At 39.3% G+C, this 26787-nt stretch overlaps 1 protein-coding gene across 7 annotated transcripts in view; it reads left to right on the top strand.

Moving 5' to 3' along the window:
• ATP8A1 (ATPase phospholipid transporting 8A1) overlaps positions 1-26787 on the top strand; it is a 274837-nt gene that overhangs the window by 215380 nt on the left and 32670 nt on the right. For all 7 annotated transcript variants that reach the window (XM_053577693.1, XM_053577692.1, XM_053577687.1 and 4 more), the window contains 8 exons: positions 130-313; positions 407-517; positions 8031-8105; positions 8209-8331; positions 11908-11986; positions 18536-18597; positions 20610-20666; positions 21524-21631. In XM_053577693.1, the coding sequence (XP_053433668.1) occupies positions 130-313; positions 407-517; positions 8031-8105; positions 8209-8331; positions 11908-11986; positions 18536-18597; positions 20610-20666; positions 21524-21631 (799 nt within the window). The remainder of the gene's footprint in view (positions 1-129; positions 314-406; positions 518-8030; positions 8106-8208; positions 8332-11907; positions 11987-18535; positions 18598-20609; positions 20667-21523; positions 21632-26787) is intronic.

The raw sequence follows: 26787 nt of genomic DNA on the forward strand, positions 1-26787 counted from the left end.
CTGAGATTTTTCCATAATGGCTCTTCAGAGAACCATCCATCTGTATCCTTTGCTGCTTTTATCCTTCAAGACAATGGCATTGCCAAATCCTTTTGTTCAGAGGTAATCGATAATTTGTTCTAATTTAAGGGTTTCTCCTCTTCAAAAATCGGAAGTCGTTGAGATGGTCAAGAAACAAGTCAAGGTCATAACTCTGGCGATCGGTGATGGAGCGAATGACGTCAGCATGATACAGACGGCACACGTGGGTGTTGGCATAAGTGGCAATGAAGGCCTTCAGGCCGCCAATTCTTCTGATTACTCCATCGCTCAGGTAACGCAGCATTTCTGCAAAACACACCATTTCTCTCGGTCAACGAACATGATGAAGTTGACAAATACTAATTTTTCTCCACTCTTCTTTTAGTTCAAATATTTGAAGAATTTGTTGATGGTTCACGGGGCCTGGAACTATAACAGAGTCTCCAAGTGCATCTTGTACTGTTTCTACAAGAATATCGTCCTCTATATTATTGAGGTAACAGCAAGTTAAGTGGGAAATTCTTATCGCTTAGATCCCCAAAGACATTCTCTTTAAGAAGACATTTTCACATCGATTCAATTAATCAAATACTTCCTTTGCCCACTTTTTATAACTTCTAAACTTGTTAAACAAAAAGTCTATTAGTCATGGAGGATAATTAATGTTTGACTTCTAGCTAAAAATGTTTTGCTGCTTCGATAAGAAATGTTGAACTAGGATTGTTAATGAAACAATGTCTTCAGTGTTTACAAGACTACAAGTAAGACTGCATTTTTATTTTTATTTATTTATTTATTTATCTTTGCAGTTTTGGCCGGGGCCAGGCTTGAACCCACCACCTCCGGTATATGGGGCCAGCACCCTACTCCTTGAGCCACAGGCGCCACCCATAAGACTGCATTTTTATAAGCTTTGAAAACATACAAAAGAAAGCAGTACAGCGATGGCAAATATTACACCTGGGGTGTTGCTTTCTTCTGTATGTGAAAAACTGTATTTAAAAAGAAAAGTGAAGGAACGATAAACATAAATCTAAGGACAGCAGTTCTAGGAGGAGGCAAAGGAGTAGAATTGGCAAGGACACACTGGTGGCTTTGCTACTATGACTAGGTTGCCCTGTGCTTCTTACCATCTTTCAAAATTTAGATCTATGTTGTATACAAAGATCCCTTGCTGTCCAGATAGGTTTGGTTTCTGAGTTGGGTGAATAGGAAGAGTTCAGACAATGAGGACGTTGTCTAAAAATTATCAAAATATTTCTTTCCTGTGTCAAGATAGCAAGAGGTTTCTGCACGTATAATCCTTTTCATGTATCAAATATAGCCTCATTTTAAAAATAAAGCCCATGTCAGGAACACCACTTCTAAAAGGTTGCATTTTGTTCTACATTTTTGTAACACCTACTGGGTGCAGCCACCAGGCTTAGCCCAAGCAACCACTGAGTAAATCAAGCATGGTTCCTGGCCTTCAGGAGCTTGCCAGCAGAAAAACAATGTCAGCCATGTGTGCCATTTTAAATTTTCTAGGAGCTGGCTGGGCACGGTGACTCATGCCTGTAGTCCTAGCACTCTGGGAGGCCGAGGTGGGTGGATTGCCTCAGTTCACAGGTTCGAGGCCAGCCCAAAAAGCGAGACCTCGTCTCTACTAAAAATAGAGAAACTGAGGCAAGAGGGTCGCTTGAGCCCATGTTGGAGGTTGCTGTGAGGCTATGACACCACAGCACTCTACCCAGGGTGACAGCTTGAGACTCGGACTCCAAAAAAAAAAATTTCTAGGAGCTACATTAGCAAAAAGTCAAGCATAAATTGATTTCAATATATTTTATCTAATTCAAAATGTGCAATTATTATTTTAACATACAATCACTATTAAAAAAATTAGTCTTTATCCTAAGTATTTAAAACTTGATATAGGCAGAGAATGCCAAAAAAAATGTGTACACGTTTTAAGAAAGGAAAAAATTGTATTAAACTGTGCTACTCAATATATACCAGTAACAAAAGACGAATGTAAGTCACATCGAGCACCTCTTGTAATTGCAGAAGTCGAACGTGACTTGAGTATTACACATTTAATGCAGTTTTTCCTGTCCTTAAAATGCACGTGCTTTTTTTGGCAGCCCCTGTATTTACATTTACACCACATCTCAATTTGGACTAATCACATTTCAAGTGTTCAAGAACCACATGTGGCTGTTGGTTACCCTTGGGACAACACAGCAATGGCAGATAAACAAGTGAACTGAATGGTTAACCAGGACATGATAAATAATTATTTGCCCCCTTTTTTTGGCTATTTCATAATCCAGCTGTATTCGTAATAATTAAATTCTAGGCGTCATCAGTTCTATGGTCCTTTTGGAGCTCAGCAAAACACGGCCATGCGCGCCCCTTGCTGGTTAAGAAAACCCTCCATCTTCCACTCCTGTTGGGGACCCACCCTGCCCTCATAAAAGTGCTGTGGGCACCCTAACAGGTGTTTGTTCATGCCACTTTACCCTCTGATCTGTTGACAGACTCCTACACATCTATCAGAAACGACATAGCCCAACGATTTGCTGTGTGGAAATAATATTCCAGACTTTACACCAGAGAAGTAACACTCAGAACACACCCACAGAACTCAGTGATTCCGCCTTTGCCCTGCTGACACAGCAGTTCGGGACAGTTGTGTGTTTGTCTCAGCTGCTCTTCGTGCCTCTGTCGAACGTTTATCTCCTTGTTAAAGTGTTGACTAAGCATAGTTCTTGTGATGAGTCAGGCTAGTAAAAATTGAAAATTAGTTTTGAAACATACAGGCAATTACATTTATTGGTCACTAGAAATCTGTAATTAGATTACAACTCGTTAGGTAAAATGACCAAATACTTGGAAGCATAAACAAGATACTTCATGAACTTATCGTTCATTACTGCTAGATTTTGTCTGGAACAGTCTGTTTTGAGGAAAAAAAATGCATTTCCAAAATGGCCTATGAGATCCAAGAAAATAGTCTTTACTGTGAATATAAATTTGTGATTTTTTTCTGAAATAATTATTTTCGATTCTCAATCCCTTCTGGGTATCTAGCTTTTCTGATTATATGTACTCATCCCCAAACCTTGTTATTCAAAAGAATATCAATTGGTGCAATTTATTTACGTAAACTTTTGAAGATATAAGGATTTTAAAGCCACTGCTAGCAATAAATCTGCTTTAAAAATTTTAATTTTATAAAATGACATAAGAGTAGTCAACTCACCACTTTTTAAATCTAGATTAATTGACAATCAACTATGAAGTAGCCAAAATTTATATACTAATGGGGAAAACAAAATACATAAAACTCAGTGAAAACTAAATCTGCTCACTCTGTTTCAAATCTAGAATTATGTGATTTGCCGTTGATTAGCTCTCAGTTTTACTTGGCTTTGAATTTAAAGCCTTTTCATGAGATATTTAGCACTGATCAAATTCTTTACACATTGAAAAGGAAGTGAGATCTAAACTCTACTGGAAATCTCATTTTTATTTTTCTTTTAGCACTTGGTGGAAATGTATTTTGAATATAATTCAACTGTCTTGGAAATGAATCGACCTTTTAAATCAATTCCCAGATATCCAACTTGTGCCAGCTAAAACAAGTTCTGCAGATGTTAATGGCTCATGTCAATACTGAGAATGAATAGACAGAAAACACATCACTGAATGTCTCTAGTGAGGACAACTGCCAGTCTCCAATCTGGCCTTTCAGTTTTTTGTGCTGATCAGGCGTGGGAGCAGAGGACTCATTGACTATTTGTAAGCTGCTGTTTAATATGCAGAAATGCTCCAACAGGAAAATGAATGTGAAGCTTTAGCTGCCACGCCTCCGCTGGGAGACGGAATTTAGAAAATAATGCCAGGAGAGGCAGGTCTGAAGTTTCTTTCTAACACTAGCCTTGAACTCTGTGGGTTTTATAGATTATCTACAAAAACTGCTTTTCCCATTGCTGTATTGCTCGGAATGTCTCTATCCCTACTCTGCCGCCTTAAATTACAGCTAGACAAATAAATACATATTTGGCAGGTGGTGATATGAAGCTCTCACGGTAGCCATCCAGCAAGCAGACATAGGTGTTCATTTAAATTATTGGCTCTTTCTAAAGAGATTTTTTTTTTCTTTATTTCTCTAAAATGTCTGACTTCCTCCTAGCAGAATAAGACCTTTTCTTTCAAATGACTGGTCACATCCAGGTTTTCTGGTAAGATCACAAAACAGTATAGTGTTTCTAACTTCTAGAAGCTTAGGTTGAAGTCAGTAGGTGATACTTTCCTAGCAAGTTGTGCTGGGAAACGGATTCCTTGTGGATTTAAATAATCTAGACACCTCTGCAGAGGGATGGGTATTTTCTTTTTCTTTTTTTTTATTTTCTCCATACATATACATATGTTTATTTGGTTTCCACTTTTTGCCATCACAAAATTAAAAAGGCTTAAAATTTAATAACAATAGCAATGTTTAAGATAAGGACTAGAAACAAAAACCTTGTGAAGAACCAACAAAGATAAATACATTCAGAAAAGAAATCAGATGATTGCTGCAAGAAAATATTGAGCAATAATAATAATAATAATAATGCAAAAAGTAACAGTCACATTGTCAGATAAGAGTATGTCTATCATAGAATGCTTTGACTCTGCTTTAACTTCTCATTATTTTTTTTCCAAAGTCTCAAAAAATAGGCAACTAATATTTATAAATAAAAATAAAAGATAATTTAAAAAAACAGATCATGCCAAATCTTATAGACAATATAAAAAGAAGAAATCCTTCAAAATCATTCTACTTCATCTGGATACACCTGATATTAAAATTGGAAAAAAATATAAAGGGAAATTACAAACATATTTCACTTATAAATGAGGATGCAATATCCTAAACTAATTAACAAGTTGAATTAAAAAATTAATGGTCAAATAATGTACTTTGGTCAAAATTAAATGCATTTGTTTTTATACATACTCAATCATTCTCTTCACTATAAAGAGGAAAAGATCAGTGTGGGGACAGAAACTTTCTTTTTCTATTCCAGATATTTAAAATAAATTTTTTTTAATTATTTGGGATTCATTGAGGGTACAACAAATTAGGTTATACTGATTGCATTTGTTAAATAAAGTCCTCTTGTACTTGTGTCCCACCCCCAAGAGGTGTGCCATGCACAGTGAGCCCCGTCCCCCTCCGGCCTCCCCTCTCCCCATTACCTCATTCCCCAAGGACAGGTGTTTTCTTTCTGCGTCCTTGGCGTGAGTTAAGTCAAAGAAGGGACTTATATGTATGTTTACAGTAATTTAGATATTGTTTTCTTTAGCATGGGATATGTTCCTAATCTAATCATTTCACCACAAATCTCAATCTAACCTGAAATCAGCCTTCTGGTAGTCCACCTCACTGTTAAAGACCTTCTCTTTCTCCCTTAAAATATGTAAACTTGAATACCAAAATATTTGCGTGAAGATGTGGGGTACTATATTGAAAGGTTCTGTTCTTATCTAGTCATTTCTTCTTCTTTTGGAAAAAATAGTTAGAATTCACTTTTAAAAATACAAGAAGTAAATTTCTAAAAACATGTTCACCTCTCTTTCCCTAGGAAAAATGAAGTGATGAAAATGTGTTAATAGCTTTCCACTTGAAACATTCCATCGGGAAGCAAATTAATTTATGCATTTTAAAATACACTTTGAACTCAGATGTGTGGCTTTATTGGCAAAGTATTTTGAATTCAAAACTTTCTATAGACCTTGATTTGAGAAAAAGCCTGAAATTTCACACTCATAGTCACCTTTGAATCGGCACTGAATGTTATGTACAAAGAAACTGGGAGACCGTTGGCATTTATAAATGTTTGCCTGCACAATGTTTAATGTAGACTTCTGACATCGTACAGGATAGTTTCTTGTAGATGCATTTTGGGCAACAACTTTGAGCCAAGCGGGGTCTGTTAGATGAATATGGTGTGCAGAGAGCCTCAGCTTTCTTCACACCAACAAGGATTGGACTATGTCTTCATAGCCTAGAGAGGCCATAATCGAAAGTTCGTGCTTAAAAGTTCCTTGTGTTTCCATCATACCCTGAGAAATCTGAAAGAGCTTCTTAGAAAGTATTAATACAATAGATGACAGTTGTCTTTGAGGTGGCAGGGGTCGGGGAAGGAGGAACATCAGAAACAGTACCATTTATGATACCAGGAGTTATTTATATAACCCACATCTCAGCAGGGCCAAATGTGAAAACTCAACGGAGAGCATTACAGTCTGTCTGTCAACTTGTAAATACTCACCAGGAAAAGAATTAACTTGATTTCACATGCTCAGTTCTTTTTGAATTTGCATTGTACAAGTGATCCGGCTCCTCATTTCAGGCCTATGTAATTTTTCTGTAAATCCACATGGCAAAGCAAGCAAAAACTTCAGCTTGACTCTGACGTCTGCGCTTTTGTCCTGCTGTTGCTGTGCGTATCACAGCCCCAGCACCGAGCGGGAGATCTTTTTCACGTGCTATTGCTGCTTTGTTATCTTTTCCATCTCAGGAGGCAGACATTTGTTTTTATACACGCTCAATCATTCTCTTCACTATAAAGAGGAAGAAGATCAGTGTGGGGACAGAAACTATTCCTAGGGAGGCCGGCCTGGGTCCATCTTGATAAATGGTGAATTTGTAGCAGTTCACGCTTCCATAATGAGGTTAAATGACACGTGAAGTGTAGCGAAGTCCCAGTGACTCCGATTCAAACATTCACTGAGGCGCACGTCAGGGGTACTTTCCTCCAACAGTTTTTTTGTTGTTTTTGTGTTACATTTTGCTTTCGTGTTTGTAGTTAATGTAGTCTCATTGCTGGGCCAGGCTCTTGACTCAATTTTTACAACTTGATTTTTAGTTAATTTTAGGGCTTTTTTTTCCAGAAAACACTGTAGTGATTATGGATTTACTCTAGCCACTTCAGTTTTCCTTATGTTTTAAACCTGCTGGAGAAAAATTTCTCTAGGTTGTTCCTTAATTTTGTTTTCAAGGTTAAGGTTTCTGTTTTAAAAAGAATATATAAGAACCTTATGTTCTGGTAGTTGCATATTTCATTTTACTGAAAAACACAATTTTAAAACATAAATAAAAATACAATTTAAGTTAAAATTGTTCTACTATATAAAGTCAAATTTAACATTGTGATAGCAGTAAGTATCAAGAACAAAAAAAAAAAAACTTGTATACTTAAAGTAACATTTTGGCACAATGTTAAATTTGACTTTCAGTAAAATACATTAATTCTACTTTAAGATTCATCCTGAGGAAAAAGAGAAGTATAGGGTTTCAGTTTAGCATTATTTATAATAGCAAACCTGGAAGTAAGCTAATTGTCCAAAATAGTTATGTATCTACTATAGATATAGTTATATATCTGCTGTTATATATCCATTGACATCAAGGATATATTACAACTTTAGAAAATGCGTATTACATATTGATATGGGAAAAAGTACAAGTCGAGCAAGCTAAGTTTGTGAAGATATTTAAATGAACTGTATGAATACAACCAACACAAAAGAAAATAGTGATTATATTTTTGCAGGAAATTATTTTCTAAACACACATATTACTTTTACAATAAAAAAATTACTTCTACTTTAACTACATCCTGATAGATATTTTAGAAGGGAATTAAAGCTGTGAAAATTTAACAGCACATAAATATTAACAGGCTTCCTAAAGTACCTTTTAGAAAAAAGATTGTATTTATTTGTTTTAATCTGTCCCTGCTCATTCGTGTAGGTTTTTTTTTTAATTCAACACGTAGAACAAATTCTGACTTAAATCACAAATGCTTATGAAAGTATTCCTTTATATCAAAAAGTAAAGCAAAGAAATGCTATTTGTAAAAGAAAATAATATATTAGTGCTGGGGTTGTGTAGTGGCTTAGTATACAACCGATTCTAAGCCATGTCGTTTATGTTTTGTATTCTAATTTGGGGGTTTGGGGCTGTTTTTTCCTAGATCTGGTTTGCCTTTGTTAATGGCTTTTCTGGACAGATCCTCTTTGAGAGGTGGTGCATAGGTCTCTATAACGTGGTAAGTTCAGGACATTTGATAATCCCCGTTTTATTGAATTGCTTTGAGATAAGGTCGGCCGTGCTTTTGGCACTTGACGTAATGACCAGTTTGTACGCTTCAGATGTTTACAGCAATGCCTCCCTTAACTCTTGGAATATTTGAGAGATCATGCAGAAAAGAGAATATGTTGAAGTATCCTGAATTATACAAAACGGCTCAGCATGCCCTGGACTTCAACACCAAGGTAGGACATTGCGCCCTGGCAACATTTTTTGGTGGGGCTGGCTTACCTGCTTCCAGTACTTGGGGTATCTGGTTTTCCAAAGCCAGGGAGGTGCCAGCCTGAGACAATTTCAGGGTGCCAACCACGGCAAGTCATATTTTTAAAGATTCTGATGTGGATAAAGAAAGTTTTATGTCGGTTGGTTTGGTTTGGGTTCTTCGTATTATTAAATTAAAATGTAGCCATGATTCACTGGGATTTGCAAGGCAGCAGTAAAGCTGGCCTGGCCTGAGGAGGTCATGGTCCTCCAGCTTTCTGTCTTTGTAGCGCTGTGGGGAAATGTTCACTCTTCGTAGAGGTTAGTCATCTAGGACTGCCACGGGCTGGCTTTACATGTTTAAAGGGATGAGAGGTATTCTATCATTCTTTACTTATTTTTTGTTTTATCCTCATTAGAATTTTTGTTTGGTTGTGTTAGGCATTAACATGGTAGTCTCTGGGAAGTAACCCATTGAATCATAATACTCAGTATTTCTCAGCTATAAAGTTAAAAATACAAGATAAAACTTTCTCTAAAAGCACATTCTGGGTTTCTATTCTGCGTAAGAAGCCACAGGCTAATGTCGTCTCTATGATCCACGGTATTTTTTATCCCAGGAACAAAATCTATTTCATTTTCTGCCTATTTTCCTGCAAGTATATATTCTAAAGTTTCTACTAACATCTCTTAATAATTCAAGTTTGTATGTAGCATGAGTGAGGGGGGAAATTTTAATATTACAACAATCAAGGTAGATGCCATTTTGAAATTCTAGTATTTGTGTATTTTATTAGTATCATAAAAGCAACAAAGGCAATATACCTTCACCGATTGTTTCCATTTAATACACTCCATGTTTGTTAGCCATTACTGATAACTAAACGTAATCTTAATTCAACGTCTTAAATTCAGGATAGTTAATGCAGGATATTTTTAATATTTATGATTTCCCAGAGCTTTCCAAGAACAGTCTCAGTATACCAAATGAATAAAGTGAAATAGGGGTGTTAGTGCCTCTAACCTCACACCATAAATGTTAGTGCTAAATTTATAGCCAAGAGATCGTTCTTCTTTCACACTCAGTCTTCAGTGAACACACAGTGCATCTGTGTCCACCTGTGCACACGCACGCCATGTGATGGCATTGTTTTAAATAACTGAATTTGGTTAATTTTAAAAAACGAACACAGTGAAGGATTCATAAACTTACGCTGTTGATTCTGAAAAGTATTTTTAGTGATCTCTTTTGAATCTATTACTGCTTATAATATACAGTATCTCTCTGCTTTTATTTTTAAATGTTTTGTTGTTGTTGTTTTGTGGGTTTTTTTGAGACAGAGTCTCAACCTGTTGCCCTGGGTAGAGTGCTGTGGCGTCACAGCTCACAGCAACCTCAAACTCTTGGGCTTAAGCAATTCTCTTGCTTCAGCCTCCCAAGTCACTGGGACTCTAGGCACCCGCCACAACACCAGGCTATTTTTTTTGTTGTTGCAGCTGTCATTGTTGTTTAGCTGGCCCAGGCTAGGTTCAAACCCGCCAGCCTCAATATATGTGGCCAGAGCCCTGCCCACTGAGCTACAAGCACGGCCCTATTTTTAAATGTTTTATTTGGGGATTTTTTTAATTTATTTATGATGCCCACTTTGTATTAAACGCTACCACATTGCTGTCATGTTTTTTGTTACCTACGGCGGAGGTGTTCAAATGATGGAAAGTCACCATCAGGACAGATGCAATTCTGAACTATGAGCTCTTGTTTTCCTGAAAAAAATGATCTGAGAACTAGGGACATTCTGGGCCTGCTGGTACCCTAATGATAATTCTCACCAACCCAGACAGTTGTGTTGACCTCAGGCTCAGGGCTCCGTCTGCTCCGCTTCCATGTACCGTCTTGGAAGTTAACTTCCAGCTGCAAACTCAGTCATGTCGCTCTTGCTTAAAAACATAAATGAATCCTCACAGGAATACCTGAAGTCATTCCTGCAAAGCCATATCTTCTCCGTGTGTGGCAGTTTGGACACAGTTTTTAGCCAGGGAAAGGGGATACCATGTAGTATGTAGTTTTAATGTGGGGACATCATTTTAGGGATATTTTATTGTTGAGAAAGTATTTTATTATCACTAGAGCCTAGGCATTTAGAAAAGTCATCAGATCAACCCACCTAAGTTATCCAATTTCTAAAACTGTTTGAGTGTTTATAGTTTACAAGCGCAACTTGCCAACCACTCTTTAGGGTTTATGGATTTTTCAAATGATTTCAGTGAAAAGTCTTTGATTAAATCTCATATAAGGGTTTGAAAAATCAGGGACAAATGGCTACAAAATGCATAGTTGTATACACAGCGGTTGCTGTGGGTCCCGAGTGCAGAAGCATTGTTGCCCTGAATGGTGATGCTTGCTTTTGTTATGGTAAAAAGGGTCGGAGGTTCTGAGGTCGTGACAGGGGTTAAAGGATTAGCATGTGACAATAAGTATCAGTCAGGAAAATGGAAAAGTAGAACTAATTTTTCTTGCACCCACCTGTGCTTTCTGTCAAATAAAAACTTGTGGTAATGACATAGTGAGGAGAAGAGACAAAGGTTAATGAGTAACACAACTTCAAATGTGTAATGTATTGGAGCGTAAATTGGATCATACAATTCAGTGTGGCTGGGTGAACGAACAAAAGAAATTGAGATCGCGGTGGAAAATTTTGGGAGGCAAGCAACTTAATTTCTGTTGTTTGAACAGCTTAAAACTATTAATACATGCCAATTTTATTTAGCATAAGTTTTGTTGGCAAGAAGCACTTTTAAAGGACAAAACTTACAACTATTCTGAACAGTTCTTCTATAACTTAATCTTTCACATCCTCCTTACAAAGAACCAGTGATAATTGCTCTCATTCTTAAAATACAATAGACATAAAAAGTAGTAGCTATTAAATCATGTTATAATTGTTTGAAACTCGGTGTTAACAAGTGTTAAAAAATTGTGAAAGTCTTTAATGAATTCAGGCACAGTCACAACGGTCTATTTTAAATGATTACCCAATTTAAATGTTATACCTGCTCTCACAAATATATATCTTTGTACTCTATAGAGTATCTTTGTATCTCTTTATAAGAGAAAGCATTGTATCTTTAGCAATGAAAAGTGTTCACTTGTATTATGTCCACGAGGAACAGAAAGGGATTTCCCCAAATGACAGTCTTTTTGAAAGTCTGTTCTCCTGGAATTATGAAAATGGTCCCAGGCAAGGAATTTCAGGATCTGCATTTATTTTAAATTGCATTTTCTTCCTTGGGCAGTAGTTTAAACTTTTGATATTCAATTTTTTTAAAAGTAGAAAAGAATAATTCAAGGGAAGCTGAAAAAACATTTTGAGAAACATAAAAATAAATAAATGACCCATGAACGTCTAAGAGGCAGAAAGTGTCTGTCAGTTCTATTAATTCACAGTGGTGGCCCACCAGAAACACATTTTGTGAATCTAGCTCGTAGATAAAAAGAAAGGTCAGAGTTCACAGAGCTAGTTTATCGTAAACGGTTCTCATGGATTTTTGTTTTCCCTCAGGTTTTCTGGGTTCATTGTTTAAATGGCCTCTTCCACTCAGTTATTCTGTTTTGGTTTCCTCTGAAAGCCCTCCAGTATGGTAAGTAGAAAGGATATGAATGCTAAGAGATGACTTTTTACTTTTTTAGAAAAATACCTCCTCGTCCATATACAGTGACAAATATCGGACTATTTCATTTTATCGTATTTTCCTTAACCTCAAATGCATGCATCCCGAAATTGTACACACTTTAAAGATTTTTATTCTTCCTGTGGGAGCAAAGTGATTTAATATATGCAAAGCCTTTCTTCTTTACTTCTCATGTTTTCCAAACTTACAGAGAGTTAAATTTTAGGGCTTTTCCCCCGTTGATGTATAGTTTGAGGACAATATGTGCTAATATTTTATGTAGCCTATTTATTATGCCTGTGAGGCTTGTATGGAGCTCTTTATACTAAACTTAATCAGACATGCCAGTATTTTCAAGTATACTTGAGCCAATGTTTTAGATGAGGTTTTTTAATATGTTTTCATGTTCATTGTGAAGTGCAAGGTTTTTCTCTGCTCTTTTTGAGGGAATGATTTTATTCTGTCAGTTCGGAAAGATAGGATCATGCTGTATTTCCTACACACGTAAAAATGATTAAATAGCCACTTCAGAGCAGAGCTCCTTGTGATTCTTAAGCTGGTGCTGCTGTGTCCCGGAGCAGACCATGCCTTGAGATCATGGGGAAGACGCCAAGCATGCAGTGCTTCAAAACTACAGTAATGAAAAGTACGCCACATACCTCACCCTAGGAATTGTCAGTCCCTTGTAAGTGGAGACCCTTCCTACTTCCTGTGAGTTAATAGTTGCCTTTGCCCACCTACAACCGATTCTTCGTAAGTAACCAGAGTAATCCTTATATATCAGACATTTCCCTCCTCAGAAAGCCACAGAGACAGCTTTTATGACAAAATCCTCCACCTCCATCCTATATTTGAGCTGGCTCTCTCCCCGCAACCCCACCCCACCTCAGATCTGTGCTCAGGGAGGCCTTCCCAGATTACCTTATCCAAAAGAACAACCACCAAATGTAAATTATTCCAACCACTATGGAGAACAGTATGGAGGTTCCTCAAAAAAACTAAAAATAGAGCTACCATATCCCAGCGATCTCACTGCTGGGTAAAGAGGGGGATTCAGGGTGGCGCCTGTAACTCAAGTGGCTAAGGCGCCAGCCACATACACCAGAGCTGGCAGGTTCTAATCTGGCCTGGGTCTGCCAAACAATGACAATTATAACCAAAAAATAGCCAGGTGTTGTGGCAGGCACCTATAGTCCCAGCTACTTGGGAGGCTGAAGCAAGAGAATTGCTACAGCCCAGGAGTTTGAGGTTGCTGTGAGCTGTGATGCCACAGCATTCTACTGAGGGCGATAGCTTGAAGCTCTGTCTCAAAAAAAAAAAAAATAGGGGGATTCAGTATATCAAAAAGATATCTATACCCCTATGTGTATTGCAACACTATTCACAATAGCCAAGATTTGGAATCAACCTTTAGTGTCCATCAACAGTGAAACAAATAAAGAAATTGTGGTACATATATACACAAGGGAATATTATGTAGCCACAAAAAAGGTGAAATTCTGCCATTTACAACATGGCTGGAACTGGAAAACATTGTGTAAGGTGAAATAAGCCAAGCACAAAAAGACAAATCTCACATGTTCTCACTTATATGTGGGAGCTAAACATTAAAAAGAAGTGATCTCATGGAGTCACAGTAGAATGATAGTTACCAGAGGGCGGCGCCTGTGGCTCAGTCGGTAAGGCGCCAGCCCCATATACCGAGGGTGTCGGGTTCAAACCCGGCCCCGGCTGAACTGCAACCAAAAAATAGCTGGGTGTTGTGGCGGGCGCCTGTAGTCCCAGCTACTCGGGAGGCTGAGGCAAGAGAATCGCTTAAGCCCAGGAGTTGGAGGTTGTTGTGAGCGGTATGATGCCATAGCACTCTACCGAGGGCCATAAAGTGAAACTCTGTCTCTACAAAAAAAAAAAAAATGAATGATAGTTACCAGAGTCCAGGAAGGGTGGCAGGGAGGGGATGATAAAGATGGTTAATAGATGCAAAGATGTAGTTAGATACTTAGATAGAATGAACAATAGTTGATAGCATAACAAAGTGACTATAATTAATAAGTTAGGGTATACTTAAATAGCTAAAAGCCTAAAGTTGGTTTGTTCTAACTAGAGTTATGTTGACAACCTAACTCTAAGAAATGATAAATGCTTGAGATGATGGATGTTCCAATTACCCTGATTTGATTAATTCACATTGTACGCCTACGCACACATGCTCTATAAAGATATATAATGATTATGTGCCCGTGATAATTAAACATAAAAAGTAAAATGAGGCTGGGCACCCATAGCTCTGTGGTTAGGGTGCCAGCCACATGCTCCAGGGCTGGTGGATTCAAACCCAGCCCAGGCCTGCTAAACAACAACAAAAAAAAAAATAGCTGGCTGTTGTGGCGGGCACCTGTGGTCCCAGCTGCTAGGGAGGCTGAGGCAAGAGAATTGCTTGAGCCCAAGAGTTTGAGGTTGCTGTGAGCTGTGACGCCATGGAACTCTACTGAGGGTGACAAAGTAAGACTCTGTCTCAATAAAATAAATAAATAAAATAAAAAGAGTGCTCACCACCTGCCCCCTTCCCCCAGGAGTCCATAACCTTGCTATCTTGTACTTGCCTATCAAAGTGTGACATGTATTTTGTATTATCTTTCTCCTCTGTTGTGACTGAAGCTTCAAAAGGGTAGAAAGTCAGTTTCGTTGTATTCACCGTGAGTAAACAGTGCCTACCTTATCATAGCCACTCAGTAAATGAATGACAGAGCCTGTAGCATGAGCGAGGAAAGTACGACAAAGAAGCCTGTTGTTTCATACCCTGGCTGAGATTTTAATCTCCTTCCTTTATTAATTGCTCAGACCATTACAACAATAAATCTTAAGTTCTAGGCCATAGAAATGAACTGGGAAAGAAAATCCTAATTAAAGTATAGAATATTGACCCAGTAGGCCAGGACAACTGTTGCTTTGTTTGTCTTTGAGATATAATTCATATCATACCGTAAGAGTTACCCTTTTCAAGTGGACAATTCAGTGGCTTGATCATAATCACAGAAATGTGCAAATATCAACACTCTCTGATGCCAGAACATTTTTATTGCCCCAGAAAGAAACCCCACACCTATTAGTAATCACCCTCTGTTTCTCCCCATCCTCCACCCAGCTCCTGGCAACTATTCATTTTTCTAAATCACTGTGGATTTACCTATTCTGGACATTTTATATAAATGGAATTATACAATATTGACTTTGATTCATCCATATTGCAGCATACATCAGTATTTCACTTCTCTTATGGCTGGATAATAGTCCATGGTATAGATATACCACATTTTCTTTATCCATTAATTGGTTGATAGACATTAGAATCATTTCCACCTTTTAGAACAATGGTGGGGTGCCATCCAAGATACCCCGACCTTAGACAAGTTCCCCAGATGAAGCTTACTTTCAAAATGCAAAGTCAACATTGGTATGAAAGACAAGGCATATCCATCTATTAAACTGCTGTTCCAACATTCTAAATGAGAAATAAATTTAATATCAAAAGTAGCTCAATAGAAAACAGCAGTGACAGAGTTTGAAAGGAATTCCCAAGTAATTTCCTCTTCTGAGAGCAGATTCTAGGTCTCTCGTCACACTTCTTGGGGGAAATGCCCAACTACCCAGCTTCCGTTAAGGCAGCTCACCGTAGTGCTGCCTGTGGAGGCCCAGTCCGGCCAAGTGCAGAGCACACTTGCTTTCTTTTGTCAAAGGATGAATGGTATCTATCATAAACTGTGTTTTCTATGTCTGACATTGAGGGGCTTGTATTTGTTTTGCCTTATTTTCATGTTTAAGTATGGTTTGGAGAGAATTGTTCTGTTTTATAGTTTTTGAAAGGATGGGGGTAGAGAAGAACTACAAAGATGCAAAATAATATGTAGCTAAATATTCGTTGATTCCTTTGTCTTAGCAGTTCTCAAAAGTAGTCTGTAGAGTCCTGGGAATACCCAAGGCCTTTTGGAGGTCTATACAGTCAAAAATCTCATAGTTTAAAATTGTTTTTTGTTTGTTTGTTTGTTTTTTTGTAGAGACAGAGTTTCACTTTATAGCCCTCGGTAGAGTGCCGTGGCCTCACACAGCTCACAGCAACCTCCAACTCCTGGGCTTAGGCGATTCTCCTGCCTCAGCCTCCCGAGTAGCTGCAACTACAGGCGCCCGCCACAACGCCCGGCTATTTTTTTTTTGTTGCAGTTTGGCCGGGGCCGGATTTGAACCCGCCACCCTCAGTATATGGGGGCCGGTGTCCTGCTCACTGAGCCACAGGCGCCGCCCTAAAATTGTTTTAATAGTATTCATACATTATTTGTCATAATGAAAAAGTGACTGAGTACAACTGCTGAAGCCTTAGCACAAGTAGTGGAACCACTGTCCTAGTCATTATAATCTTTACTGCCAGGCACCCTGTACACTTAATGTACTTGATGACACCATAAAACCAAGGCCTTTAGTAAGTCTTAAAACTTGGTCCACGTCTTACTATTCTGGGTGGTAAAATGGAGAATGTTGTGAGGCACTTCTGTTGCATACCAAAATGTAGCGATTGTCTCCAGGAATAACGGATTCCTTGTGGAGTATTTGAGCTGTGAGCTAAACCAGTTACTTTCTTGAGGTTCCAGGATCGTGCATGGGCGGGTGGAAGAGCCATTCAAAGCGCAAAGTAAACCAATGGATTTTAATGCAAGGGAGTAAAAACATTCATTGACACAGTTTCAGATTCAACGAACCTTTAAGAAACTACCTCTACCTCTTCAAGAAACTATTTGTCCAGTTTTGATATAGTATCAAAGAATAGCCACAATTATTGGGAAAGATTATTAAAATACTCCTGCCCTTTATAATTCCATACCCCTGTGAGGCTGATTTCCCTGTTATTCAACCAAATTATCACATGAGAGTCCAGCTGCCTTCCATTAAGCCAGACGTAAAAGATTGTAAAAATGTAAAACAATGCCAGTTTTCTTACTCTTTTTTTTTGTTTGTTTTGAAAAACAGTTACTTTTCAGAAAACCCATTGTTTATGTCACCTTGTTGGGTCTTGTTTTTATGTGAATCAGTATGTCATTTTAAATTTTCTATTCTAATTTTTAATTCAGTAAATATTGATTGAAATAAAGCACATAAAACAAAAGTTTGTGGGGATTTCGAAAGGGATCCAGAGACCAGAAAGTCTGAAAACAAGTGATTTCCCTGAATTCTGTAAATGCTAAACCCGCCTCACAGCAGACTGAGCTTGGTACTCTGCCTGTTGTAACCTCGTTTTAACCTCAGAGCTCTCCAGGTAGGGAATGTCACTCCTCCCGGGTGAAGAAACTGAGTTCCACTGGCAATAGATTATGAATAATCCAAGACAGCACAACTAGTAATAGAACTAAGCCCAGTCTGTGTCTCCCAAGTTCACCACCACCACTCTCTCTGTTTTATCCATCCTTTATTCTGACATTTTGCCCTATGTATTAGACTTTAAATAAATGAGTATGTGTATAAGTAAAAGATTATATTACACCTTTTATGGATTTTAAATTTTTCAATGGTGCCAATAATTTCATTATTCAGCAATTTTCATTTTCATTTGATCCTATCAGTAATTTTTGTTTGTTGGCGGCCAATTCATCTAAAGCCATGCTTATTAATTATTGCTAGAATAACAAATTACTTCAAAATATGCCCCTTAATTCAGCCAGTCTCTCAAAGAGCCATATGCCTGGAATCATATTGGTGCTTTTTGGCCCTCTGTGAGTTTTTATACATCCCTTTGGTCCCATGCCAACACCTTTTGATATTGAGGGATAGCAAGAAGGTTCCCTGTGACCCTCATCCATACTGTTAAAAAAGTTCCTGACTTGGTGCCAGTAGCTCAGTGGCTAGGGCACCAGCCACATACACCAGAGCTGGCGGGTTAACCCAGCCTGGGCCTGCTAAACAACGACAACTACAAAAAAAAAAAATGGCCAGGCATTGTGGCAGGCACCTGTAGTCCCAGCTACTTGGGAGGCCAAGGCAAGAGAATCACTTAAGCCCAAGAGTTTGAGGTTGCTGTGAGCTGTAATGGTAGCTGTGATGTGAGCCGTGATGGTACAGTACTCTACAGAGGGCGACATAGTGAGACTCTGTCTCAAAAAAATAAGTTCCTTATGAAAGTTCAGAATACCTTCTCCTATCTTACTATGCCCATTGCATTAAGCTTTGTTTGAACAATTAGTTTGATTTTATTTTTTTAAGCTCATGGACCCTAAGAATAGGTTAACAAGTCAGGTTTTCTTCTTCATGTTGACCCTTGGAAATTTGTTTTTAATTTGTGAACTATTTGATAGCTACTTTATGAGATTTCTCAGAGAGTTTTGTTTTTTGTTTTTTAGTTAACCTCATTTCTGGCCACATTATGTGTCCCTGGGTTCACCTTCTTTTGTTAAAATTCTAAATTGATTTCTCTTTGAAAGAATTCTGAGAGAATCCCATTTCCCTTTCTAACTGGCCTCTCTTCTTTCCACACAGGTACCGTGTTTGGAAATGGGAAAACCTCTGATTATCTGTTGCTGGGGAACTTTGTGTACACGGTGAGTGCAGGACATTCACCTGATTTGGGGAACATCAAAGCCTTTCATCTGTGTTTTTATGTGATTTTTAAATTTAATGTGTGATTTAAGAGTTGTTTACAGTTCCCTTTAAAATTGAAATAACAATCTTTTGACTGTTAAGAGATTTTTATATTAAGTTTTTTAACTGTCATTTAGGTTCACCAACTTGAAAGGGCTTTATCCACTGTTGTTTTCAATATTGCCTCTTTATGCTCATTACCCTGGGGTTTTTTTTTTTCTTTTCCTTTTCTCTTCAATTTTACAAGATCCTCATTACTAGTATTTTCTTGTTTTCCTCAATTTGTGGAAGATATAATTGAAATCTTCCTGGATGCGTAACCAGTAATTATTCTGGAGGCTCGTGATAACTAAAATGAGATAGTTAAGGTCCAGGCTTTGGGAGTATTTAACGCACACAAGGTGTGGGGCCACCACGTGTGAGTCACCATGCCAAGCAGCGTGGACAGTGCTCCGGGGAGTCGGGCTCTACGCACAGCCATTGCAGAGCCAAATACATGTTTGAATCATTTTCCCTTAGCAGTGGAAAGACCATTTGAATGCTGGTGACTGAGGGAGCCCAACTGCTGTCTGCCAAAATCACTCTAAGCCTGGACTCTGAGCTGTCCAACCCAGGCTCTGCCTTCTCTGCTCAGGCCCCACCGCTCAGCCTCTGTGTGGAGAAAGCATACTGTCGAACATTCCAGCAAGCTCTCCACATATCAGGCTCAGTGGATGGAGAAAATGTAACATGGTATTTAAATATCAGGCATTTGGCTTGGCGCCTATAGCTCAGTGAGTAGGGCGCCAGCCATGTACACCAAGGCTGTTGGGTTCGAGCCCAGCCCGGGCCTGCTGGACAACAATTACAACTGCAACAACAAAAAATAGCTGGGCATTGAGGCGGGTGCCTGTAGTCCCAGCTACTCAGGAGGCTGAGGCAAGAGAATCACCTAAGCCCAAGTGTTTGAGGTTGCTGTGAACTGTGATGCCACGGCACTCTACCAAGGGTGATATAGGGAAACTCTGTCTCAAAAATAAATAAATAAATATCAGGCATTTAAACAGCAGAATGATAGGAAGAGAAGAATGCTAAGTAACAGTGGGATTAAGTCTTGGCAGATGTGGGTTTCCGTTGACATCAACCCACGGAAGTAGTAAAGGAAAGAAAAATATCTGTGAGGGCACTGGTGGCTTGTCACACAACATGAGCAAAAAAACAGAAATAAGTAAATACTTAACAAAGTAGATAAAAAACAAATCAGAGAACGAATTGTGGATGTCTCGGAATGCTCAGGGGCACCCAGGTCTTAGAAGGGTGTTCTTCCTTAATTTTGTGTCAAACTCTATCTCTTATTTTAACTTTTAACCTAGCTTAAGTTAATTAATATTTGCATTTTATTATCATTTTTTTTTTTTTTCTTTATTTTTTTTTTTTTTTCTTTTTTTTTTTTTCCTAATTGCATTAGGTATCCTGCTGAGAAAACTCACTGCCTGATCTAACTTTTGATCACGCATTTGGTTTCACCCAGTCCTGCTGTTGGCCAGCCAGCTAATTCACCTGTTTCTTTCCTTGTTGAAAATACAAAACAAGCAGCAAACCATCTACCAAACGGTCCCATTGGTTCCTTCAGAGATAACAATTCTTTAGAATCGGGCGGCGCCTGTGGCTCAGTGAGTAGGGCACCGGCCCCATATACCGAAGGTGGCAGGTTCAAACCCAGCCCCGGCCAAACTGCAACCAAAAAAATAGCCAGGCGTTGTGTCAGGCGCCTGTAGTCCCAGCTGCTCGGGAGGCTGAGGCAGGAGAATCACGTAAGCCCAAGAGTTAGAGGTTGCTGTGAGCCGTGTGACGCCACGGCACTCTACTGAGGGCGGTACAGTGAGACTCTGTCTCTACAAAAAAAAAAACAATTCTTTAGAATCTCACTTTCAGTCATTTGATAAACTATCATGTTGATGAAATCAAATAGCATTTTCCCCTTCTGTTGTAGTTTGTGGTGATAACTGTGTGTTTGAAAGCTGGGTTGGAGACCTCCTACTGGACGTGGGTAAGAGCATATCTGATGACAACTGTTTACTTACGTATTAGCTCCAATTTTTTGGTTGTTTCTCATTCTAAATCAGTATGTCCCTTTATCCTATTTTGCAGATTATTAATTATGGGGTATTGGGGTGTTGGGGATAAACTATGGGTTTTAGTTAGGAAACACTGAGTCAAGCTTAAATTTATTACCATAAGACTTCTCAGAGCCTATATTTTTGTATAATGTGGGTATCCCAGGAAGGAGGAAGACTTTCAAACATACTTGACTACCAATCTTTTCTTAGAGGTTTCACAGGCTGGCACTCTGCAGAAAACCGATTGGGAAATGATTCTGCAGACTAATAATAATAAAAATTTTGTCTTCAGATTTTAATAAATGCATAACCTGAATAAAACAAGTTCTATTTTAGATGCATTTGTTTTGCAGTAGATGTATAGCCAAGTAGAGACCCATTAAACAAAAAGAAATTCAAGTCTTAAGCTCGAGGGAAAGATTGGCACAAGAAATTTGGATTTAACAGTCCTCAGCCCACAGACAATATTCTCACAAGTGTCTAACATCCTTCAGCCAGAACATAAGAGCAAAAATAAAGGAGGCCCAAAGACGGTAGGAGATAAAAAAGAGAAAACTAACAAGGAGGTAAAGGAACAATTGGCTCTAAATTCCAGTACCACAGACATCAAAACTGTTATAGAAAAGATGAGCACTCCGTGAAAGATCTAATTTAAAAAGGAGAAAACCACGCAAACAATTATAGAGAAATGCCTACAGATAATTTTTTATGGATATAATACAAAACTAATATGAGCACATGTGACATTGTGTCCTCAGTTTACTGATTTGTATTTCCTTGTTCACAGTTCAGCCACATAGCAATCTGGGGGAGCATCGCCCTCTGGGTTGTGTTTTTTGGAATCTACTCATCTCTGTGGCCTGCTGTCCCGATGGCCCCTGATATGTCAGGAGAGGTAATATGTGCTAATAACTCATGGTGCGACAAAACCTTAAAAATTGGCATGTGTTAATGAACTTTCATCATTTGGTATTTGACCGTTGAAAAGCAATTCTTAGGCTGGGCACTCGTAGCTTAGTGGTTAGGGTGCTGGCCATGTGCTCCAGAGCTGGTGGGTTCAAACCCAGCCTGGGCCTGCTAAGCTACAATAACAACTGCAACAAAAAGTAGCCAGGCATTGTGGCGGGTGCCTGTAGTCCCAGCTGCTAGGGAAACTGAGGCAAGAGAATTGCTTGAGGCCAAGAGTTTGAGGTTGCTGTGAGCTATGACGCCATGGCACTCTACCAAGTGTGACCAAGTGAAGCGCTATCTCAATAAAAATTAAATAAATAAAGCAATTCCTAAATTCCATAGTTATGAGTGATAAATCTTCAGAGAATATATAAAACTTGAACATTTTACTTTTCTATTCATAAACATAGCATAATAAAAGATAGTTGTCAGGAGTTTGAATCTTGTTAAGGATATCCACATAGAAGATACTGTTTTTAACTTAGATCATAAATCCTCGACTACGTGTTGGATAAGACATCTGGGAGATGGTGAGTTTCTGTCTTGAGGACAGTCTAACATTTCTTCTGTTATCTCTTACTCTAAAGAAAAGTATCTTGTCCCTAGATTAAATGCACTTTTTGATTGTCTTAGTGACATCAGTTTGGTTTTCATTTTGAAAGAATTAGGGTGTCTGACATCTCAGCCTTATCATGGTCCATTTTCAATTCTGTCTTGCCGTTGCTTGTTACACTGGTAGGAATTGAGTTATTAGGTGTTCGTGGGGGAGTGTCAAAAGATCTCCCTTCCCTCAGAAGACATTCCAGCAGTAGGAGGGTTTGTGATTTCAATTGCAGGAAATTTGACATAAAATACATAAAAGAAAATGTGGAAAACATTTTGGGATTTCCTGTGACCTCACAGTAACTTGCAAATGAAGGTAACGTGAGCCGGGTTGCAGTGCGCTGTCCCCACACAGTCCCAGGAAGACTGTCCAGCGGTTACCGGGTACTTGTGCCCCTAAGTACTGCCCAAGTACCTTTCACTTTTGACAGTCTGGTGTACAGATCGCTTTCATGAAATTTTATCTGACAGCATCCTGCTTTTTATAAATTAGCAAAATGCAGACATATTTTAAAAAAAATTGTGGTTAAATGTATTAGAGAGTGGCCTTATATACCATTAGAGCAGAACCAGACATCTCAGGAGCGTGCACTTCCTTTACCACAAGGGAAGTGGAAACATGCACGGTGAGCCCTAGGAACGCAACAGCGTGTATTTGAAGAACACAGAGCTATGAAAGCATCTCCTCTTTACCTTGATTTCTGAATCTTTGGAAATAAAATCAATGACTATGTGACAACGCGTGCCATTTGGAGAACCCAACTCCGTTCTTTGTTTTTGTTTGATGTGTTGTGTCTGATTGGACCTGCTTTTCCCTGAGGTCAAGTCTAATCTAATGTCTTTTTCATGAGACTTAAGTCTTTGCCTTGTTTTATCTCATTTCTTAATGTTTATTTTCAAAATGAGTAACACAAGATTTTTGCCCGATAGTTTGAGCAACTATGGCCAGTAGATTTGATGACGAGAACTGAGGTTTTTGACCACCTACGTCTAGGACAAGTGTAAAGTTTGACTGGCTTTTTGCCAGCCAAATCTGATTCTGCCATTGCCTATAGAATTCCCAGTATTACCCAAACACAGAACTTAATATCGTCTCTTGAGACTTGTGGTGATGCTGTGTTTAATCCAAAGCAGAATGAGTGTCAGGACTCCATCTGATTACTTCGTACGCAGTGGGAAGTGCTAACAGAGGTTCTTTCTTTGTTATTTTATAACTACTGCTACTTTGAATAGTGTTTAAATAGCTGGTGCTCCAGTGAAAATATGAAGAATGAGTTAATTCAACTGTAGACTTTACTAGCTTGTCCAAATGTACATCTGTTTTATCTATTCAAAAAATAATAATACGGGTAGGCCGCCGGCCCCATATGCCGAGGGTGGCGGGTTCAAACCCAGCCCCAGCCAAACTGCAACAACAAAAAAAATAGCCGGTCGTTGTGGCGGACGCCTGTAGTCCCAACTACTTGGGAGGCTGAGTCAAGAGAATTGCCTAAGCCCAAGGATTTGGAGGTTGCTGTGAGCTGTGTGATGCCACAGCACTCTACCGAGGGCGATAAGGTAAGACTCTGTCTCTACAAAAAAAAAATTAATAATAATAATACTTCATAGCCGGGCTTTGTGGCAGGCGCCTGTAGTCCCAGCTACTCGGGAGGCTGAGGCAAGAGAATCGCTTAAGCCCAGGAGTTGGAGGTTGCTGTGAGCTGTGTGAGGCCACGGCACTCTACCGAGGGCCATAAAGTGAGACTCTGTCTCTACAAAAAAAAAAATAATAATAATAATAATACTTTAAATTTAGTGCTCGCAAAGCATTTTGGTGACGGTGTATATGTAAATGAGCCTCACAGCCACTTCAAAATACAATAAGAATGCTACACAAGAGCGGCGCCCATGCTCAGTGGGGAGGGCGCCAGCCACATACACCAAGGCTGGTGGGTTCGAACCCGGCCCAGGCCAGCTAAAACAACAATGACAACTGCAACGACGAAAAAAACATAGCCAGGCATTGTGGTGGGTGCCTGTAGTCCTAGCTATTTGGGAGGCTAAGGCAAAGAATCGTCTAAGCCCAAGAATTTGAGGTTGCTGTGAGCTGTGACGCTACGGCACTCTACCCAGGGCAACAGCTTGAGACTCTGTCTCAAAAAAAAAAGAATGCTGCACAAATTCTCCAGGGTTGCTGACCTTCATTTACCATTTACTACACTCCGCTTCTGACATCTTCATTATGGATACAGAGGCACTTAGTTACATCCTGTGACAACCCAGATAATCTCAGAAAGAAATGACTATTCTTAGGTTTTACTCTTAAAATTCTATCTTTTTCACCAGTGTAGCCAAATATGTATATACACACCAGCCAGGTACATGAGGAAAAGTCTTTTATGTACCAGTGTCTTTGTGTACAAAATTGATTACACATTTCTTCCTCTAACTTTCAATAACAATATAGTGCTGCCAGATTTTATGTATTATAATATATATGTATATATTTATGTATATAATAGATTATTATACAAGGTCTGACAATTCAGTTTATAAACTCAACCTAGAAAAAGTGCTACATACCTCATTGCTGAGTATCACTATGGTCCCCTGGGAAGCTGAGCACTGATGCCAGTGCCTGGACCACCCTTCAGAGTGATTTTGGAACTCTTTCTCTGGAATGGCCGTCTGAGCTGTCGTACGGCACACAGAAACGTAACAATAATGATTGCCACTCAGCAAGACACTGTCATTCATCGACACAGACTGAGAAACACTGATTTTCCGAAGTTATGAAACTTACTGAGTTTTTTGTACAGTGCTGCCAAACTAAGCACACAGTGGCAAATTCGTAGACTTCATTGTCACACCTTGTATGATGACAGCTGAGATGGTCAGTCTGGAAAAAGAGTTCCAAAATTGCATTCAGGGACAGACTAGGCACTGGTGTCAGCGCCTGGCTTCCTGAGGGGAGGACTTGAAGGTGACTTTAGTGACATTCAGCCCTGAGGTATGGAGCACTTTTTGTAGGATGAGTTCTCAAACTTAACTGTCTGACCTCTCATAGACAGTTGTAAGTAACATCGTCATGAGTATAAATATTAGCATTGTCTGACTTAGCACATGTTATGTGATCTAAACGGTGAAGCACGTTCCAGAGAAACCTGAATTCCTTAGAATGTTCTGGACCCCCGTGGGGGGTGGTGTGCCGGTACCTTTCTGTCACGACCACTAACCGGGTCGTAAGTGTCTAATCTGGAGACCGTGCCCCTGGGCCCCACTCCTTTGCTGTGTTGATCTGGCAGCGATTCCTTCCAAAGTGATGTAACTCATTATGTATGTAACTAAGTTTTGGTTACCTAAAAGCTTACTAAGAGCCCCCAGATGGTGGAATGTAGAAGTGAGGTGACACAGTGAAGACAGCAGCCTGATCCCTGTGCTGGCTCAGGAGGGATTTTGGAGGAGGAGGTACCGCATGGTTCTGAAGGGGCACTGATCAAATAGAATTCTTTTGAAAGATAACCAAGATGTGGGAGAAATAGTAACACCAATAATGCCTAAGGGACAGTGAGCACTTACTTTATTCCAGGTACATCTCTAAGTTAAGTACTTTATGTATATTCATGCAATCAGCTCAACTTTCTTTTTATTTTTTTATTTTTATTTATTTTTTTTTTTTTTTTTTTTTTTTAATTTGGCCGGGGCTGGGTTTGAACCCGCCACCTCCGGCATATGGGACCGGCGCCCTACCCGCTGAGCCACAGACACTGCCCTATTTTTATTTTTTTTGAGACACAGTCTCACTTTGTCCGCCTGGGTAGAGTACCATGGCGTCATAGCTCACAGCAACCTCAAACTCTTGCGTTTAAGTGATCCTTTTGCCTCAGCCTCCCGAGTAGCTGGGATTGCAGATGCCCACCACAATACCTATTTTTAGTAGAGATGAGGTCTCACCCTTGCTCAGGCTGGTCTCGAGCTCCTGAGCTCAGGCGATCCACCTGCCTCAGCCTCCCAGAGTGCTGGACTTAGAGGGGAAGCCACCTTGCTGGCCACCCAGCTTAACTATTGTTTGGGGCCCTGTAGATTAAAGTGCTGAATGAAATAGACAAAAATTTGCTCCCTTCTATAGCTCACTTTTCTAGTATGAGGAGACACGCCATGAATAAAATAAGTAAGTGAGTTACGTGGAGGGATAGAAGTGCTATAGAGAAAAGGGCAGCAGACAGGGGGAACCGAGAGCCGGGTTTTCAGTTGTGTTCCCAGAGAGCCTTCTATAGCTTTTACTGATGTTCTGATTAAAAACAATAATAATAACAACCAGGCGGCACCCATACCTCAGTGGGTAGGGCGCCGGCCACATACACCCATGCTGGCAGGTTCAAACCCAACCTGGGCCAGCTAAAACAACAATGACAACTGCACAGAAAAATAGGCAGGCATTGTGGCGGGTGCCTGCAGTCCCAGCTACTTGGGAGGCTGAGGCAAGAGAATTGCTTAAGCCCAAGAGTTTGAGGTTAC

The sequence above is a fragment of the Nycticebus coucang genome, chromosome 23, assembly GCF_027406575.1.
Source record: "Nycticebus coucang isolate mNycCou1 chromosome 23, mNycCou1.pri, whole genome shotgun sequence".
NCBI lineage: Eukaryota > Metazoa > Chordata > Mammalia > Primates > Lorisidae > Nycticebus > Nycticebus coucang.